This window comes from Trichosurus vulpecula, chromosome 4 (genome assembly GCF_011100635.1).
Source record: "Trichosurus vulpecula isolate mTriVul1 chromosome 4, mTriVul1.pri, whole genome shotgun sequence".
NCBI classification, from domain to species: domain Eukaryota; kingdom Metazoa; phylum Chordata; class Mammalia; order Diprotodontia; family Phalangeridae; genus Trichosurus; species Trichosurus vulpecula.
Genome location: NC_050576.1, coordinates 130,077,055 through 130,098,680, shown reverse-complemented (window position 1 = coordinate 130,098,680; position 21,626 = coordinate 130,077,055). Strand labels below are relative to the sequence as shown.

The following is a 21,626-nucleotide window of genomic DNA, read 5'->3' as shown; positions in this document are numbered from 1 at the left end:
GGTGGGAGGAGCTTGCTGAACAGGAAGGAATAGGAAGGGTGGAGCAGATATGAGAAGAAGTTGGCCTGAGCTGGGAGAGAGACAGTGGGAGTTGCAGCTTGGAGAGAGAAGAGGCAGGCAGAGGGAGCAGAAATTTCATGAGTGAGAAAGGGTGATTTTGCTTTAGGGCGTTCATTTATGGGAAGGCCCTAACAGAGGGAAGGCTTGGGCATGGCGGTGCTTCCTGCATTGCTAATGTGTCTAGATTTCTTTGTTGCTATGATGGATTTGACTTTCTGGTGTTAGAATAAATGTTTGTTCCTGTCTTCAATGAAGAGAGTCTGTTATAGTTTGCGATTCACAGGTATGCCGGCATATTCATAACCACTGCAAGTGCTGTGAGTATTGCATTGGCACTACAGTTAGCATGTTCCAAGGGGATCAAATTCAGCTGAACTCTCGCCCAGATAAGTGCCTATGGAGTTAATTTTTAAACCTGAGGATTATGTGACCTACTTCATCAGCCCTTTCCTTTAACAGCACCAATGTTTAAGCACTCATACTATGATAGTTTTTTCCCCTTAAATCTAACCCTCTAGCCAAAATCAAGTACTTTAAGCTCCTCAAAGACGGTGTCTATTTGCCTTTTCTCTTTGTCTCCAGAACCTAGCATGGTACCTTGCCTAGTAGGCAACATATAAATATTTGTTTAATTTTTCTGAACTGAAGATCTCTTATTGTACTGTTCATTTTCTGCTCTGCTCTTCCTGGAAATGAAAATAGAGACCTTTCAGCCATCCATTCACCTCACAAACTCCAACTCCTTTGGCTTTTTTAAATTACCTTAATAATTTTTATTTGTCCTATTATGTATGAATTCTTTTCCATTTCTCCATCTTTCCTTAAAGACATGGAGACCAATAAATAGCCAGCAATGAACAATATTGGCAGGCCAACACATTTCATCTGAGTGACTTTTCCCTCTTATGTATGGTATTAGAGTTTAGCAGAAAAGCAACACTGTTTTCAAAGAGCGCACATTGTTTTCTCTAATTTGGGCTCCTTATCTGTAGGTACACTATTCCCCAACTGGCACTTGTAGAAATATATTTAGTAAATTAAAGGGGCAAAGTCCAAACTCCTACACTATCCTCCCCCAGCCCTGCTACACCCACATCTCCCCACAGGACTTGTGTTCAAAGTGAAAGGGGGGAGGGGCAACTAGGTGGCACAGTGGATCCAGCAGTTGGCTCTGGGGTTCAAATTAGACCTCAGACACTTGACACTTACTAGTTGTGTGACCCTGGGCAAGTCACTTAACTCCAATTACTTTGACATTTAAAAAAAAGGTGAAAATAAAAACAGTCGGATTCCCTTAGGCTAGCCTAACCTTTCCAGAGATGCCACAACAGTCATATGTCTATCTCTCTGTCTCTCTCCATCTCTTTCTCTGTCTGTTTGTCTCTATGTGTGTGTGTGTGTGTGTGTGTGTGTGTGTGTGTGTGTCTATTCCCCTTCCATCCCTGCCCAAATGTGTTTTGGAGAGGTTGAGAACCTAGACAAACAGAACTCTTAAGTACCTACCTCAAGCTCCAGAAGTTGTTGTACTGTGCTCTGTCTATCCAAAATAAATGCCTGCCCAATAATTGCCTGTATTGCATCCCAATGCCGAGTTTTAAGACAAGGATTTACCAAAGCTACGATAGTAGGCAAGCCTTGTCTAAAATCCAATACTGATTGTTTAAGAGTTTTTACCATAGAATTTTTTGGTAAGCCTGTGAATCAAAACAGCACAATAAGTTTTGGAGGGTTTATTTTGGCACTTTTTAAAAAATGTATTCAGTTTCTATCACTCTTAAAAGCAACATATATGGTAGCTACTCACTACTACTACCATTCCTATTTTTTTAGTTTATCTCTTTTATCCATCATCATTCAAACTCTTAGGTAAAGCTGTCTACATTTATTACATTGCCTTCATGTTTTACTTTTATTCAGTTCTTTAGAAAAAAAACAACCCAATATATTCTTATTCATTTCATTTAATATTTCCCTATTACATTTAAACATTTTTAAAAAATGTTGAGTTTTGAATTCTCTCCTGCCTCTCCCACACCCCTTGAGAAGGTAAGCAGTATGTTATCAATCATTCATGAGAAATCATGCAAAACATTTCCATATTAACCATGTTGCAAAACAAAACACAGACACACACAAAAACCAAGAAAAAAAAATAAAGTGAAAAAAGTATGCTTCATTCTATCCTCAGGATTCATCAATTGTCTCTCTAGTGGTGGATAGCATTTTTTCATCATGGGTCTTTTGGAATTGTCTTGAACTACTATCTTGATTACAGTAGCAAAGTCTTTCACAGTTTTAATCATTGCTACAATATTGCTGTTACTGTTCTCACTCACTCCTTAACATCATGTAATCTGACTTTTTTCTTCATCACAGTGAGTAGAGCCCTGGAGTCAGGAGGACCTGAGTTCAAATGCGGCCTCAGACACTTGACACACTTACTAGCTGTGTGACCTTGGGTAAGTCACTTAACCCCAATTGCCCTGCCTTCCCCCCTCTAATACACATACATATACATATGTATAATGGCCTTTTTACAATTCTCATCCTTCATGGCCTTTCTATGCTATTTGACATGGGTTCACCAGCCCCTCTCCCTCCATATTTTCTGCTGCCTGAGTTTTTATGATAGTATTCTGTCACAGTTCTCTTTCTTTATGTTTGACTAGTCCTTCTCAATCTCTTTTGCAGGATTATTATCCATTTCCTGCTTCCTATGTTTGTGTGTACCTTTTGCTTTTGACCTGGTTACTCTTCTTTTCTCATCTCACCATCTCCCTAGGACTGAACTGTCATTTCTATGCAAATGACTCCCAAATCTATTCATTCAGCCCAGAGGTGGGGAACCTGCAGCCTCGAGGCCACATATGGCCTTCTAGATTCTTAAGTACAGTCGTTTGACTGAGTCCAAATTTTACAGAATAAATCCTTCAGCCTTTATTTCCTTCTTGAACTTCTATCACAAATAACCAAAATCCTGCTAGACATTTCCACCTGGATGGGCAAAAGTCTTTACAAACTTAACACATCCAATTCTGAACTCATATTTCTCTTAATCCACTCCTTCTTCTACTGTGTGTGTGTGGCAGGGGAGGGGGGGCAGGGGGGCACTCCCACTCTTTCAGGATGACAGCAGGGAATAAGTAATATAAACACAGGACATAAACATGCAAGCAGTATGCACACACATGCACAAATACACATACACACACAGTTCTGTTTTGTTTTCTTTAAGTGAGAAAAGAGAAGGGAAGGGAAAAGGAATACAAGAACACAGAAATAAGGAAGAAAGCGGGAAGAAGAGGGAAGAACCTACTATTTCACATAATTTAGTGCACAAGGAAAAGAATATACAAACATGGCAGGTAGAGTGGAGAAAAGTGGGCATATCATTAAACTAACTATCATCCTAATATCATCCTAACTGAATAAAGGAGGGTTGAATCCATGCACAAGTTTGGTGTGGAAATACTGTAAGGGAAACAGGGAAATAGGTAGGGAAAGAGAAAAGAGGAAGGGGCATTGAAGAGGTAGAAGAGAGTCAGGAAGGATATAGTCACAAGCTACCACAAGCAGACTTCACCTTTAGATTGTGGATCATAAAGAGGGAGATTTAAAAGAGCAATAAATGCAAGAACCAGAAATCAGGATCTGGGCTAAAGTGAAGGGCTGTGGTGCAGAGGAGTAGAAACAGATCACTTCAAATACAGGACACTAGTGTTGATGGGATTTCTTCTCCTTTTCTACCCCATTCTTCTTTGCAAAGATGGAGGGTAGGGGCAAAAGAGGAAAAAGTACAAAGGAAATATACAGCTAACAATCATTACTGTGAACATGACTGGAATGGATTCACTATGAACAGGAAGAGGGTAACAGAATAAATTAGAAAGCAGAATCTAACAATATGTTGCTTACAATAAGTATATAATATCAATACTTAGTATATATGATACTTTATGTATTATACAAACACACATATATGTACATATGTGGGATTTAAGTACTTAATGGAAAAGCTAATTGAATTAAAAGGAATAAGTAAAACTATAATAGTTGGGCACCTCAGTGTTCTACTTTCAGATTTAGAAAAATCTAAAAAAGATGAAAAATAAAGATAGTTAAGATAGACTGAAAAACAATTTTAGAAAAAATCAATATGTTAGACCTGTAGAGATTACTGAATGGAAATAGAAACTATTATACATGTTATATATAAGTACACATACATAAAAATGTACATATATATGCCTATGACTTACATGTGGATATGTGTGTTTCTTTTCTATATGTAGCACTGTTACAAAAATTAACCATGTGATAGGGCAAAAAAACTTTAAAAAGATGAAAAATAGAAATAGTAAACAGATCTTTTACTTAATACAATAAAAAAATTATCATCAATACATGACATTTGTAAAAAGAATTGAAACTTAAATGGATGTCAAATTACAACCCTAAAGGATGTCTGGGTCAAGGAACAAATCATAGAAACAACAGATCCGACACTTTTCAATAAGATTAGTGGTAAAGTAAGAAGGCCAACTCTCACCACTACTATTTGATATAGTTCAAATATAATTTGATATATACTATTTGTAATAACCATGCAAGAAAAAGAAATGAAAGAACTAAGCATAGGCAGAGAGGAATCAAAAGTTTTACTTTTTGCAACTGTTAATAATATTGTGAATTGCAGTGATTCAACTAAAATTCAAGTGAAGCAATTAATAACTTCATCAAATTAGCAGGATAAAAATAAATCTACACAAATCCTTAGATTTTCTGTATGTTACCAACAAAATCCAATAGGAAGAGATAGAAAAAAAAGTTATTTTCAAAATAACTACAGAATATATAAAATATCTGGGAGTCCACCTACCAAGACACATAAGATAACTTTTATTTTTTACTATTACTATTTGATTACTATTTACTATTACTAATAGATTACTATTTATTTACAGAAATAAAGATGAACAAAGAGTTGGTAAGGTATTAATTGCTCATGGTTGAACGGCAATAATGTAAAAAAAAAATAATGTCTCTTAAAGTAATTTAAAGATACAGAACCATACCAATTAAAGTATAAAGAGTTGCTTTATAAAAGTGGAAAGAAGAATAAAATTGATGTGGAAGAACCAAAGGTCAAGAATTTTAAGGGAAATTGTTTTTGAACTGGGAATGAAGGGGGCCCAAAAGTACCAGATCTCAAGCTATCCTACAAAACAATAATTATCAGGATTATCTGTTACTGGTTGAAAAATAGAAAGATTGGTCAGTAGAAAATATTAGGTACAGAAGATGAAGTAGCAAATAAACACAATACCATAGTGTTTGATAAGCCCAAAGACATCAACCATTGAGGTAGGAATAACTATTCAGCAATCACTGCTAGAGAAACTGGAACTCAGTCTGACAGAAATTAGGTTTAGGTCAATATCTCATACCATATACCACAATAAATAGGAAATGAAAGCACGGCAGATATAAAAGATCACTTATCAAACAAACTTGAGGAGCATGGAAGGCAATAAATTGCATAATTATGGAAAAGGGAAGAATTCTTAATCAAAGAAGGAATAGAAAGAATTACCAAAGATGGAATGGACGATTTTGATTACATAAGAGTGAAAATCTTTTTCACACATAATGATTTCAGATAAACTTAGAAGAGAAACATTTCACTTGTGTGGTGGGGAAATATCATAGTAAGTTTCTCTGAAAAGGCCTGATGTCCAAGATATATAGAAAATTAATTCAGATGAGAACAAGAGCTATTACTCAAACGGTCAAAGGATTTGAAGAAATACATCTGATGGAAAGAAACCAAAGCTATCACTTAACATACGTAAAAAAAGCGTTCCTAATCATTGAAAGATATGTAAATTAAAACAACTCTGAGGTTCCACACCATAGCCAGTAGATTGGTAAAAATGACAATCAGAAAGTGGCTGTTGTTGGAAAGGCATGGGTGGGCAGGTATACTAATATATTGTTGGTGAAGGCATGAATTAATCTATATATTTTATAAAGCTATTTGGAACAATGTCCTCAAATTCACTACAGGCAATTAGGTGGCATAGTGAATAGAGTGCTGGACCTGAAAGTCAGGAAAACTCGAGTTCAAATCTAGCCACAGACACTTACTAGCTATGTGACCTTGGGCAAGTCATTTAACCCCTGTTTGCTTCAGTTTTCTCATCTATGAAGTAGAAATAATAATAGCATTTACTTTCCATAGTGGTTAAGATCAAAAGAGATATTTGCAATGAACTTAACATAGTGCCTGGCACATAGTAGGTGCCATGTCAATGTTAGCTATTTATTATTATTTCTAAACTGTGCATATCAGTTCATAATTCAATAACACTAGTAGGCATATGCCACAAGGTGTCAATGAAAGAAGGAAAGGATCAATATGTATAAGAATATTCGTAACAGCACTTTTTGTTATAACAAAGAACACTGATTAGAGAATGGCTGAAAAAATTATGGTTTATAAACATAATGGAATAGTATAGCACCATAGTAAATGCTATTAACGGATGGATTCAGAGAAACCTGGGAGGAACTGTATAAACTGATGCAGAGTAAAATGAGCAAAACCAGAACAATTTATACAATGACTACAACATTATTAAAAAAAAACAGCTTCTTTGGAAGACTTATGACCTATGGTCAGTGCGATGATCAGTCACTCTATAAGACTGATGATAAACTTTGTAAAGAGGTGAGGGAGTTTATTTGCAGAACGAGACATGCATTTTCTGACATGGTCAATGTGTAGATTCGTTTTTGCTTTACTATACAAATTTGTTATGAGGGAAGCCTTTTTTTTTGGTGGAGAGAGAGACATGGGGGATGAGACAGAAGTGATAATGATACCTCCCAAATAAAGAAAAAAAAAAGAAAAAAGACTAGATCAATCATAAAAAAACCAAATCCAACCCACACAGAAAAGAGCATAAACTTAGAAAGTGACACAGACAAATGAGCAATGTTGAAACTATCATGTTAAATTCAACAAATGCTTTAAAAAGCTACACATGATGACTTTTCATAATGTCATAAACAATCATCTTTTCCTGTTCTTTACATAAGGAAACATTCATATTTATTGATTTTTGTTAAGTTCACAAAATGAAAAAAAAATAGAAACATGCGATGCAGTGTCCAACCCTGGCAGAAAGTACTATTGTAGCACCATATTCCCACATTTTATTTTTAGTTTTCTCTTGCTTATTTTTTGGTGTGATAGGTCATTTGGGAATTTTTTTTTTTTAGAAATGGCAACCTCATTTATAATACATTTCATATAAGAGATTTGATCTTGAAACATAATTTTAAGTAAAACTCACATTCCTAGGACTATAACTCCAGTTTTAATCAATAAAGAGTATATTTCTAATTTTAGTTCCTTCATTAATACGTTATAAATGGCAACATTCATGACATTCATAACTGTTTCATTTGAATAGTAACCTAAAATACTGCTTCTGATTTACCTGGTGTCTGAAAAAAGTCAATGATTTAGGCAAAAGTAAACTGTCTGAACATTCCCTCCTCAAAACAGAGGCAATTCCCAATAGTCAAAGGGAAAGGTTAAGACAATATAGCAGTATTAAAATCAATATGTGAATGAAATTACTGAAAGGCACTCCATGCAGGACTAGTTTCCAAGACCATCTGGTAGTTTTAACTGGTACATGAAGTCACAAACTACTAGATTAAATGTATGATTTCATAATAAGTACACAGGTTCTTGCTGCTAATTTAGTTATTCTTTGCTAGTTTAACACTATTTTTAAAAACCTTTCACACCAATTCCATGACCTTTAAGAAGCCATAATGGAGTCTTGGAATGCAATTTAACAGACTTTCCATGATCAGTCTGTGATGAAGCTGAGAGTTTAGTTGTGTTGAGTGAGGGGAAAACAAAGAAGGACTGAGAGAATTCAATTCCTGAGAGAACAGTTTGTTCTTTATCTTCAGAAGAAACGTGAAGAGAATTCTTGGACAGATTCTTTAATTAGTTTCTTAGGAAAACTATGTTGGGACTGTGTTTTTAGAATTTAGAAGTTGAGAGTCACAGTAATAGTTAAAAGTGACTTTAGATAATATCTATGGGCCAGGCATTGTGCTAAATGCTTTACAAAAATTATCTCATTTGAGCCTCACAACAACTCTGAGCTATAGGTACTGTTATTAGCCCCATCTTACAGTTGAGGAAACAAGGCAAACAGAGGTTAAGTGACTTACTCAGGGTTGCAGGGCTAGTAACTGTCCTTTTGGGAAAATAAGCTTATCTAATTTATTTAATAAATTATATTTAACAAGTTGGGGTGGGGCATTAGAGGTAATTGATGATTAAGAGATATTACAATTTAGTAATTAGTGTAAAAGTATCACGACATAACCCCTTAATTACATTAGAAACTTAGATGAAAATGAATAATGCAAATGAGATAGTAACAGAAGGATGGTTACTTCACCTGGGCTATGCAATATGATGTTTGACCTTGCTACAACTGAAAATCTCCCATTGCTTGAGTCCAGCTTGAAAGTTGATTTTCCAAGATAAGAACTATTTACTTACTATTTTTTACTTAACAGCTTATTTGTTACTTTAAAGTATGTGTATCCCGAAGCATACAAGATACGAAAATTGCAAATTCTTGCGAGTAGCTAATGATTTTCATACTTACCTTTATCTAGCATATAAATCATATGCATCCATCTTGCAACACTCTTCTGGATGAAATCGACATTAATATTGGCAAAAATGCTATTCTTCCACACATAAGACAGATTTGCCCATTCCACTTGTGCTTCCCATAATATTTTCCTCAAAGTTAAGTCACATTCAATTTCTGAGATATCTGACATCACACTGTGTGCAATATTCCGTTCTAAAGTTACAGTTCTCATTGCAGTAGAAGTCTCAAAACGATCCTGATAATTTGAGTAAGTCTGAGCTTTGTTGGATAAAACTGAAGCTTCTTCTGAGAGGGTCTCAATAATTTCCAACGCAGTCATTGGCCGAGTTGCAGGATGTATAAGAACAGGGTTTCTTACCTAAGTAACAATGAAAAAAATTCTTTGACCAATAAATTCAGAAATGAAGTTCAATTTTTTTAAAGTAAGACTAAACTGGAAACCAGCAAGAGATCTAGTGTATGGTTATTGTTCTACCACCGACAAGCTCTGTGAGCTTATTCACTTCAACAACCAGTCATTAAATGCCTACTTTAGAAAATGAGGATGAAAAGATGAAATAAGTCAACCTGACCTCAAGAAATCTATAATTTCAGAGACTATGACTACACAAACATTTGTGATTCAAATAAGAATATATAGCTGAATATTTGGGCAAATGAAAGGACTAATTTTCTATGATTGCTTCAAGGGGAGAAAAATAACTTCCAGTTTGAAAAGATTAGAAAAGGTATTATGGAAGCATAACATGAAAAAGGGAAGAATTTGAATGAGCAGAGACAAGAGGGATTCCATTTGAGGCATGGAATTGAGAGAGAGAGTAGTGTAGGAATGGGGTGGGGAGACAAAGAATAGTCCAGTTTGGCTAGAATACAAAGTGCATTAGGGAAAGAGCATGAGATAAAATCATAAAGGTGGATTGGAGAAATATGTTTGAGGATATTGAATGCTACAATAAGGAATTTGTATTGTACAATGGGGAGCCATAGAAGATTTTAGTGCAGAATATTAATGTGATGGGAGCTCTACACAAAGATGATACTATGAACAACAGAATACATGATATATTGGAGGGAGAGAAGATAATGAAAACCCTGAAATAGGATGGAGAAAATGGGAATGGAATAGAGGGCAATTTCAATAGATTCTGCAGAGGGAGAACTGGTAGGATTTTGAAACTATCTGAGTGAGGAGAAAAAAAATCAAAGATAACTTTTTGTATATCTACTGGAGGTCTCCAATGAAAGAATAGCAGACAAATTTCTTTACTTGTCTAAGTGACCATTTTCTTTTTCAGCAGGCAGGCGATGCAATGAGGTGAACAGCCATTGTGGATTTGATTCTGATCAATAAAGAGAAACTGATCAGTGAGTGCTAAATGAAAATGGTGATCACTAAGCATCCCCATAGATTCATTAAGAACAGATCACAAAAGACTAAACTCACATCTTTTTTTAAATAAAGCCTTAGATTGACAGATCATAGAAATACTCGTATATGCCTGGACCATACCTGGCACTAGACAAAGTCTTCCTCAGTGCCCTTATGCACAAGATGTAGATGATAAGACTAGATTTAGCCAGAAACAAGTTAGACTCAGAGTTGGCTGAAAGTGTGCATGAAAGAAAAGTAAGAGATAATATCAGCCTAGACTGGGTGTCTTGTGCTGTGTTACAGTCCTCTGCCCTTGGCCCCATTCCAGTTAATGTTTTTATCAATGGATGAAGCCATAGCTAGCACATTAATCAAATTTTTCAGTTAATTAGGAGTGAGGAAAAATAGATAATACATTGGATGACAGGATCTGGATCCCAAAAGATTTCAATAGGCCAGAGATATAAGCCAAATCTAATAACATGAAATTCAATAGGAATAAATATAAATTATTTTAATTAGGCAAAAAAATTTACAGACATGACTAGATAGCAATTCATGTCAAAGAGTCTTGGGTATTTCAGTAGACTCCAAGTTCAATAAAGATCAATAAATGATGTGACAGACTAAACTGCTACTGTAATTTTAAGCTGCATTAAGAGTAAAAAAAGTGTCCAGAAGAGGAAAATAATATTAAAGTCATTAAGAAGGATGTCACAGAATGATTTGGAGAAGATGTCCATAAATCAGCTAACAAGGTTGTTGAGAAATCTAAGGAGAGGGGGATATAACTGGAGGACATGAACTTCAAAGAGGAAGAGGTTACTGAATGAAAGTATCAGAAATAAATTCTGCAAGCTTTCCAGTCCTCAGTTTTTTCATCTAGACGATCTTTATGGCCCCTTTCAGTTCTGCACTCTGTAAGTCCATTATTGACATATGTAATCGTCATCTGAGATAGTTGTTATTAATTATTGTACAAAATATTTAGCCCAAGAGATAATCTTCTCTGAACTCATGGAGCCCTTAAAACACTCTCATTTGACCACATATTGCCTTGTATTAGAGTTTGTTTTTTTTGTCTTTCACACGGAGAGTCTGAGGATAAGGACAATATCTTACTCATTTTCCTACCTCTCACCCACTTTTCCCTTCCCTCTTCCTGGGCTTGAACATAGGAAGTCCTCAACAAACATCCGTTGAATGGATGAATGAATGAATCAGGAGGTTCTTATGACCTTAATAGCTCAAAGTGTTGAAAGGTCAAGTAACTACTTACACTGTATTATGTACATAATGGTTGTTCAACATATGGTGATGGTGAAGATGAGATAAATAGACAAACAAAATCACAAAGTCACTTCACTAAAAACACTTGGCAGGCATCGAATGAAACAATGTTTTACTTACAAACATTGTAAAATGTGTATTTTGTGTTAGAACTACTTACATTTAATGTAACAATGCACTAACTATAAACAATATGCAGAGTGGCCACGTTTGATGCCAGTAGGATTTATCTGGGAATAAGCCAGAGTTCTTCCCACCCAAATACAGAGTCAGCTCTGGCCCATTCTCACACTGGCATGCTTCTACCAGAAGAGGAAATCCTGGGCAGAAGGGGGAGACACTAGATCACGTAGTGGAGGGAAACAGTTGTTTAAAAACCTTGTACTCTGCTTAAATGTGTTCTAATATGTTCTTAGGAAAATGTTCAGTCTTTTGAAATCAGCCTTCCGGTCTAAAAAAGCTCACTTATATACCTGAAATGCTCTAAGAGGAGGTAAAAACTGAATATAATAATAGCTTGCATTTTATATAGCATATTATAGTTACAGATCATCTGACAACTATTATTTCATTAGATCCTCAGAAGAACCTTGAGGTAGGTTGAATAAATATTACTTTTTACAGATAGGGAAACTGAGTTTCAGAGTGTTTAAGCTTTCACACCTTAAGATAGAGAACACTCATTTTATTTATTTTTACTAAATATTGGTTGGGTGATGTGTTCATGATTATATTCCTAGGCTGGTCATTTATGCAGCCCTTTTTGTTCTCAGAAATCTAGCTCCGTAGAATGACAAAATTTCACCACCGGCAGGGATCTTCAAGAACACTTAATTAAACTCTTTCACTTTACCGATAAGGAAGCTGGTCTGGAGAGGTTTAGTGATTTGTCCAAAATCACACAGCTGAAATGAGAACCCAGGTTCTTCTTTGCACCCCATCATATTGCTTCCATAGGATGCTTTATCTATCTTTGTCATATCTGAAGTAAGAGGGGCTAGGATGGTCAACTCCATTTAGAAATGGAGAAACTGAAGTATAATACTTTTCCAAGGTCAAACAGTCAATCAATCAGTGATAATACTTGTACCCTGGTCTTTTAATTTGATCTAATAATCCTTTAGAGCAGCTAGGTGGTGCAGGTGCAGGTCTGGAGTCAGGAAGACCTGAGTTCAAATTTGGACTCAGACACTTACTAGCTGTGTGACTCTTGGCAAGTCACTTAACCCTGTTTGCTTGACTTCCTCATGTGCAATATGAGCTGGAGAAGGAAATGCTTTGCCAAGAAAACCCTAAATGGGTTCATGAAGAGTCAGGCATGACTGAACAACAATAAGGTTTTTTCTCAAATAATACAACCAATATCTTCAAATATTTTTTAAAAATCTATTTGCTTATTCACTCATAGATAGATTTAAATAGATTTATAGATAGATTTAATTTTTAATTTAAATAGATAAATAGATTTAAATAAGACATAATATTTATTTCTCGAAAAAGAAACTTACCTTGCCCCTCAGATCTCTAACTTCATTTTGCAAAGTGAGCATATACTCATCCAAATTTGACTTGAATTTAATAATAGCGTTATCCTTATTTGACTCATGAAATTTAAAAGCTGTTTTAAGTTGATTATATTTGAGAAGAAGGACATGAAGCAGCGCAACTTGCTCCGGTGAAATGGTGACATTGTAGTGTTTTGTGATTGAATACATTTGGGAGATAATATAATATTCTCTATCCAGGGAAGGCATTTTTGAAGACATGTAATCTAAGAAAGTCAAGTGTTCCACAAATTCTTCCACACCCGTGAGCTCACTGTCGAGCTTTAACAATGATGACTGGATAACCTGGAATAATCAAAAACATTAATTAGGATGCTACCACTGCAAATGTATGTTACACATCTTCACTGGGGCCCTCACTACTGCTAGGTAATTCTTCTTCTCCCCTCATATCAACACATATCCCGCTCTCTACAGTGGCATTTTCAAATCTTTTCATTCCTCCTTAAACCTCCCAAGGCTTCCCCTCTTCTCTCAGCAGAAAACTTTGTTTCATATTTGACAGAAAAAAATTGAGGCCATTTGCTGCAAGTTTCCTCCCTTTCCTCTGTTCCTTATCATCTTATATCATTTATATGCCTTTTGCCATTGTCCCTTCTTCCACCCCATCTCGCACAAAGAGGTGGCTTTATTCCTTACCTTTAATTCTTATTTTTTATTTAATATTTTAATTTTAAATTAAAAAAATTTTAATTTTATTTTTTCTCAATTACATGTAAATCACAAAATTTTTGATATTTGTTTTTTTTAAATTTTGAGTTCCAAATTCTCCCTCTCCTTCCCACCCTTCTTCCCTCCATGAGAAAGCAAGCAATAGCTTTACCCCTTACCAAAGCAAATTCCTTTACCTGCACAAGTGAAAAATATTCCCTCTCATCTCCTCCAAAAGATTGCTTTCTTTGTCATCTCCATTCCTTCAATTATCTGTACTTTCTCCATCTACTGGCTTCTTCCCTACCGCCTAAAGACATTTGTCTCCTCTATTCTCAAAAAAAATCCTCATTTGATTCTTCCATTCTTGTTAATTATTGTTTTATATCTCTTCTGCCTTTTGGGGCTAAACTCCTTGAGAAAGCCATCTACAATGGGTACTTTCACTTTCCTCTCATTCTCTTCTTAATGCCTTATAATCTGGCTTCCAAACTTACCATTCCACTAAAACTGCTCTCTCCAAAGTTACCAAAGACTTCTAAAGTGCTAAATCCAGTGACCTTTTCTCCGTTCTCATTCTCCTTGACTTCTCTGCAGCTTTTGATTACTCTTCAGCACCCTCCTCTCTAGGTTTTCAGGACACTACTCTCTCTTACTTCTCCTCCCACCTATCAGATGGGTCCCTTTCAGTCTCTGGCTAGGTTTTCATCATCCAGGTCACCCACTCGCACCACAGGTGTCCCACAGGGCTCTCTCCTGGGTCCTCTTCTGTTCTCTCAATATGCTACTTGACTTGTGATCTCATCAGCTCCTATGGATTTAATGATCATCTCTATGCTGGTCATTCTCAAATCTACCTATCCTGCCCCAATCTCTCTGCTCACTTCCACTCTAGCATCTCCAACATCCTTTCAGGCATCTGTGGTAGCAATTTAGATTTGAAGATCTTTCCCACCCATTAATAGGCCATGTGACCTGCTTACATCACAGGAAGCCTAAGTCACATGTGGTGGGAGGAGCTTCCTGACAGTAAAAGGAAGTTATGTCACAGGAAATGCTGAGACAGAGCGGTTATGGCTGCTAACAGCTGCCCTCGTGATGGTTAGAACTGAACAGGCTGACTTAGCTGTACTGTGAGTTTGTTTTGGGGAAGACCCCAGCAGGGGGTCAGAGAGGTTTTGGGATGAGGCTCCTGGTTGTGATATTGTATATAGAATGTTTTATTGCTCTGATAGATTGGATAAGTGGCTTGTGGTATATGGTTCTCTGGTGTCTGAATAAATGGTTTATTTCTTCTACCTTCTATGTGGAGAGTCTCACATACTTTGTGATACAGAACTACATAGGCATTTTGACAATTATCATCTACGTTGTTACTATTGCCTCACTGATACAACATCTCAATTGGACGGCCAGTAGACCTCTTAAACTCGACATGACCAAAACTGAACTCACTACTTTTTCCCTTAACCCCTCACTTCTTTAAAACTTCCTTATTGCTGTCAAGGGTACCACCATCCCCCCAAGTCTCTCAGACTTGCAGCCTAGACCTTTTTCTTGACTCCTCACTATCTCTTACCCCCATATTCAGTCTGTTGCCAAAGTCTGTCAATTTCACCTTTGCAACGTCTCTTGAATATGCCCTCTTCTCTCCTCTGATACTTCCACCAGTTAGTAAGTCAATAAACATTTACTGAGTACCCACTACATTATAGTTACTGTATTTAGCATTGGGAAGCAATGGGGATACAAAAAAGGTGAAAGACAATCCCTGGCCTCAAGGGAACTCACAGTCTAATTGGGGAGACAACAAGCAAAACAATGTGTAAGAACAGGCTATAAACAGGATGCACTGGAAAAAATTAAAAGACAGAAGGCACTAGAATCAAGAGGGATTAAGAAAGGTTTTGTTGAAGACAGAATTTTAGCTGGGAATTGAAGGAAGCCAGAAGAGCCAGGAGCCAGTGATTAGAAGGGAGAGCATTCTAGGCATGGGGTACATATAGCCAGAGAAAACGTCTGAGGCTGAGAGATGTCTTGTTTGTGGAACATCAGAAGCCAGTACATAGCAAAGAATAAGGTAGAATGAAAACTGGAAAGATAGGAAAGAGATAGATTACGAAGGGCTTTCAATGTCAAATAGATGATAGGGACCCATTAAAGTTTATTAAGGAGGAAGATGACAGTGCTTTAGGAAAATCACTTTGATGGCTGAAGGGAGGATGGATTGGAGGAGAGACTTGAGGCAAACCCCAGCAGACCACTTCAGTAGGCCAGGAAGGAGGGAGGAAAGAGAAGGAGGGGAGAAGCAAGGAAAGAAAGAAAGAAGGAAGAAAGGAAGGAAGGAAGGATGGAAGGAAAGAAGGGAAGGAAGGGAAGGAAGGAAGGATCAAGGGAATGAAGAAAAGAAGTAAGTAGGAAAGGAAGGAAGGAGGGAGGAAAGAGGGAAGGTGATAAGGGTCTGAATGGTGGCAATAGCAGAGGAAAGAAGGAGCATTTGTGAGAGATGGTACACAGGTGAAATTGACAGGCTTTGGCAACAGACTGGATATTGGGCGTGGGCACAGTGAGAGATAGTGAGTAATCAAAAACAACTCCTAAGCTGCAAGCCTGAGGGACTGGGAGGATGGTGTTGCCCTCAAAAGTAATGGTGAAGTTGGAGCAGGAGAAGAGTTGGGTGGGGGGAGAATGAGCATTTAGGGGAAAAGATAATGAGTAATAAAACATAATGAGATTATTTTAAGAGGTTAAGAAGAGAGTGAGAGGAAAGGAAGTGGAGCAAAACCTTGGTGAATACTCTTATCACCTCACACTTGGACCATTGCAATAGTGTACTGGTGAGTCTGCCTACTCCAAGTGTTTCTCAGCTCCAATCCATCCTCTGTTCAGCTGCCAAAGTTATTTCCCTAAAATACAAGTCCAACCATGTCACCACCCTGCTCAATAAACTTCAGTGGTTCTGCCATCTCCAGGATCAAATACAAAATCCTCCCTTTGGTATTCAAAGTCCTCCACAGCTTAATTTTGCCCTATATTTCTAGTGTTCTTACCCCTTACTCCTACCATGTATTTGATTCAGTGACACTGGTCTTGCTATACATCAGTCAAGACACCATATCTCAGCTCCGGGCATTTTCTTTGGTTGTTGTTCCCCCACTCCTAGAACACCCCTCTTCCTTAACTCCAACACCTGAATTCCCTGGCTTTGTTCAAGTTTCAGGTGAATTCCTATCTTTTAAAGGAAGCCTTTCCCAAATCCTTTAAAGTCTCATGCCGCCTTTCTTAATTATCTCCAATTTATCCTGTAAATAGCATTTTTATACACATTTGTCTGCTTACTGTCTCCCCCATCATATTGCAAGCTCCTTGGTGTCAGGGACTGTCTTTTCCTCTTTTTGTAGCCCCATTACTTAGCATAGTGTCTAGTACATAGTAGGTGCCTAATAAAGGTTTATAGATAGACTATGGACAGGCCTCAAGCCCTGGCCTAGATTTACAGATGAGATGTACTTTAAAGGAAGATAATGATGCACTAATGTGAAATGTAATAATGTCTGCAAAATGTATATTGTCTTGATGTTTTAAGTATTGGGAGTTGTTTACCAGGTTACAAGGAAAACTGAGGTGGTTGTTGCCGCTTAAGTTTTGTTGTGTCAAAGCACATTTAAGGCATGCCCCTTAAAGATAGTTTGCAATAATAATAGCTAGCATTTATATGGTGTTTTAAGGTTTGTAAAGTCTTTTATTCATATTAACTCATTTGACCCTCACAACGACCACATGTGGTAGGTATTATGAAAAGTAAATTTTAATATAAAGACAATTAAATCATCTTGTAACATACTGCCTCATTTCTTTGTAAATAGCTTAGCTACAAAAATGTCCAGAAAAAGAAATTTTCTTAAAGAAAAACTGCTAAAATTTAGATGTGAAGAAACAGTCTTCAGATAAATATGAAAAAGACAGACAATTAGGAGGGTGTCGTAGATAACTGAGAGGACATATTTGAAGATAGAAAAGTGACTGAGGCTCAAGGACAATGTGGTTCTTCAGTTCATTTTCATGTGATGGTTTTTAGAATTTGATAGGTTAAAACTCACAGTGAAAAATAAATCATTTGGAGACTGTGGGATGAGTAAATAAAGCTTGTTGGTTTCATAAGAATGATTTTATTTCATAAGGGAAAGATATATCGTGGACAACCAAGAGACTCTGATTTGAGCCACTGAGAATGAAGATTTTAGCAATAAAACAGATATCCACAGAGTAAAAAGAGCTACGGAGGAAGACAGCAGAGAACTCCTCTAATGGGAAGGTTTCAGATGTGTTCTTGAAGAGTTGCTGATTTGCTGGAGAAAGATTGTATTAGGAATATTCTTTGTGTTTTTGCCCTGCTTAATGAGGCAAAACTCAAGGAGTTTATTAGAGAATATGTCAAAGTAGCAATAGGTTGATGGGTTGATCACTAGAGGTCAGCAAGGGATTCAAAATGGAGTCATCTTTTTTTGTAATAAGATAAAGACAATTTGGATAAGCCCATATAAGCAAAAGGGAATGAGCCATTGAGTTTAAACTCTTCCCCAATTGCTATATCATAAGGAAATGAGATTACAGATAAAGGGGAATGGGCTTCTATATACTGGCTAACAGGTAGGGCATGACCATGTGCTGGCTAAGAGGTAAAACAAAAGCTTCAGACTGGGTGATGCCTCCCCCAACAGAGCTTCCCTCAACACTGACTGACAAGCAGGACCAGGAACAATGGGGTCACTTAGTCAGCATAACTTTGATCTTCCATTTGGTGCTAACCATATATATGGTACAGTACTACATTCAGTTTCATATCATTCCTTTATCCTAAATTGCATCATTCTAGTCTCTGCTGCTTGTGCCAAATCAATTTGAGTAAGTATAAGTGGCTATAACAGGTAACAAGTGTATTGTGGCTGTAATCTCACATTTCTATCAATGTCATAAAGTTGAATAAACTTAAATACACAGTCATAGTCTCATGTATTCCATAAGGAGACAGATCTTGTTAAATAGGCTCTATGTGTTAACTAAAGCAGATCACACATCAAGTCATTTAAAGGGCTCACCATGTACTAATTTTAGTGGGGAGATTTATGTATCAGTAAAGTCACCAAGAAGAATCAGTAAACATGAATACCATGAAACAAAAGACTAAAGTAATATAATAATGATCATCAGTATTAAACAACACCAATTCTCCCTGTAACCTGGTAACCCACTCCCAACTTTCAGTTAATCAGCACATTTCATCCTGAGTCCAAGATGTCCCATGTAGTTGTCTGGTCCCTGGAAACATCTTCCCTTGGACATTCCAGAATAGGCCTTGTTCCCAGGGCAGCTCTGAGGTTGTCTTTTCCCAGTGGATTTGCTTCTCGTTCCAAGTCACTTGCAGAGATCCTAGGTCATTCTACTAAAATCTGTCAGTAACAAGACTCAGTAAAAATTTAGTATAACCTCTTAAATTTGCTGTTTCCAGTAACAAGCTCATGTGGTGAAAGACCTCAAATCTCATAATTCTAGTCTTATTAACAACAAAGCTATAAGAAGAAAATCAAATTAGGAACCCATAATTTACCTGAAACTTTAGAAAATTTATTACATACCACCTGCTGTTCCTATATTTCCTTTCCCCCAATTATCAATGCAATTTTATATGGAAAGTCCTGAATCCAATTTTCAGAACTTATTGTTATAACATGTTCAAGGGCTTTATGTATAATCATGTGATCTTGTTGCTTTCTCAAAATTTTCTTCAACTAATTCCCCACTTAGGAGGAGGAGATACTTTAAAGATCTAATCCTATACTTAGCTACCAGCATTCATTGTAGGTACATCCTTTTTATCCCTGGGTTCAATGGTTACACAAATGGATTTGCTTAAAAGACACATATTTAAATAAACAACAGAAGATTTGGGACTAAGTTAGTTAATCCCAAATTATATACAGAGAGACTACTGTTCTGAGAAACTCTTCAAGCCTTAAAACAAAACAAAAGAGGTTTCTGACTTTAACCTCACAAATTAATAGATTTATATCTTTGTTCACAAGTTTCTTTATCTTTGTCTAATTATTCCCATATCAATTCTGAAAGAATGAGATACTTCAGGGACTTACACACACACACACACACACACACACATATATATGTATGTATGTAAGTATTGGCAGGTAGATGACAAGTTCAAGCACTAATTTACTTAATTGCTTAGCATATGGAATGACTACAAATTCAGATTCAAAACAGTAAGATTTTTCCCACTTTCAGCTTATCATAGTAAATCAAAGGTGCTGGGGCATTGCAACAACAAGAGTCATGATATACGTACATATATGGGTGTGTGTGTGTAAACACACACACATACATAGAGGGAGGGAGAAAGAGAGAAACGAATCTATGTCTGTATCTCACACATTTTTACCTGCCATGGTTAAAGAAATTTTCTATGAAAGAAACAGGAACATAGTTATAACAGAATCGAAACTGGTTCTCCAGGCCTAAGCCTAAGGGCACAGAATGACTCACCCCTATATTAAGGATTTTTTTGCCAGGATACACACACACACACACACACACGTGTATATGTACATGTATATATACATGTACAGACATACACAGAGACACATATACACATATATATGTGTGTATATATGTATGTGTGTATAATACACACACACACACACACACACACACACATATATATATATATATATCTTACACACATTTTAGGTAAGTCATGGTTAAGTTTTTGGAATAGCCAATCAAATAGAAAAGTTTCACCTCATTCACAGGGTATCATAGCCAGTCTCAGAATGAACCAGGCAGGAAACATTCTTGTTCAATAAGGAGGTAACACATTGTGGAAACCAAGTCAACAGGCTCCTACCTTTGACCATGCCAAGGTCACCCCCTCAACCTACCCAGACACAGACATCCACCTGTAGCAGTTCAGGAATACACACTCTTTGAGCAGCTTGTGGCATTTCCCTTGAATGATGGATTACTTACTTAATAATCAATCACACAATTATATCTGAATTAAAAGCTCAGAAAAATATTAATTACAGTCCTAAGAGATTTTAACTGAAGTAGCAAGTTCCACTAATCACATCTTAGAGCTAGAAACAGTTATTATTTCCCTCACAATTTTGCAATAATAAAAATTTACCAGGCCTTTAAACAAAATGAACATGCTTTCTTTCTTTTCTTTTTCTTCTCAGCGATTTGAAACCCAGCCTAGTGTAAAAATGAATCATTAAAAAAATTATATTCTGGAATTCCCACAGATAGTGAATATATGATAGGTTACTTAAAAAAAAAACAAGATAAAAAATACTGGTCAATTACTGTAAACCTCCAGACTAACAGACATCTATCAATTAAGGTATTATATATTCACCTACTAAGGCAAAAATAAAATTTTAAGACTGGAGTTTGTTGAGACTAAGTTGGCTCAAGATGTAACTTTAATATATGCTACTCTAGGTATAATTTTATTATCTTCACAAATGATGGGCAAATAACCTTTAGTAAAACTCATTCTTTATTATAAGTAGGCTTGAACATTTCTTCTCCCCTGTTTGGAAGGAGTAGAAGAGGGGATCCCATTTTCTCAGGAAACCAACTCATTGTTTAGGAATTTCACAACACTAGCAAGTTCTTTCACAGGGCTATATTTTATCAATTTGCCCAAGCAGAAGTTGCAAGGAGCCTTGTAAGTTTATAAATAAAGAGAGTTTACAAGGCCTTTTCTTCATAACTTTTTCTAAACAGTAAGTAATTTTCAATTTTCCTTTTTAAAAATGCATGCAACTGAATACTTGATAGGTTTTTAGCATTATGACAATAGTCTCTAATAACTTAATTAATAATTTCACAGTAACCAGATCAAAAGAGTTAAATTTTTAGCATTTCTCATACAATAGTTTCCCAACATCT

General features: G+C 36.3%; 1 protein-coding gene across 1 annotated transcript in view; it reads right to left on the bottom strand.

Annotated features, from left to right (window-relative positions):
- The window catches only part of DNAH14 (dynein axonemal heavy chain 14), a 377,809-nt gene that overhangs the window by 264,359 nt on the left and 91,824 nt on the right, over positions 1-21,626 (bottom strand). The window contains exons 18-20 of the mRNA XM_036755542.1: positions 12,948-13,289; positions 8,766-9,135; positions 1,564-1,754 (exon numbers count right to left, since the gene is read on the bottom strand). Coding sequence (XP_036611437.1) covers positions 1,564-1,754; positions 8,766-9,135; positions 12,948-13,289 — 903 coding nt within the window. The remainder of the gene's footprint in view (positions 1-1,563; positions 1,755-8,765; positions 9,136-12,947; positions 13,290-21,626) is intronic.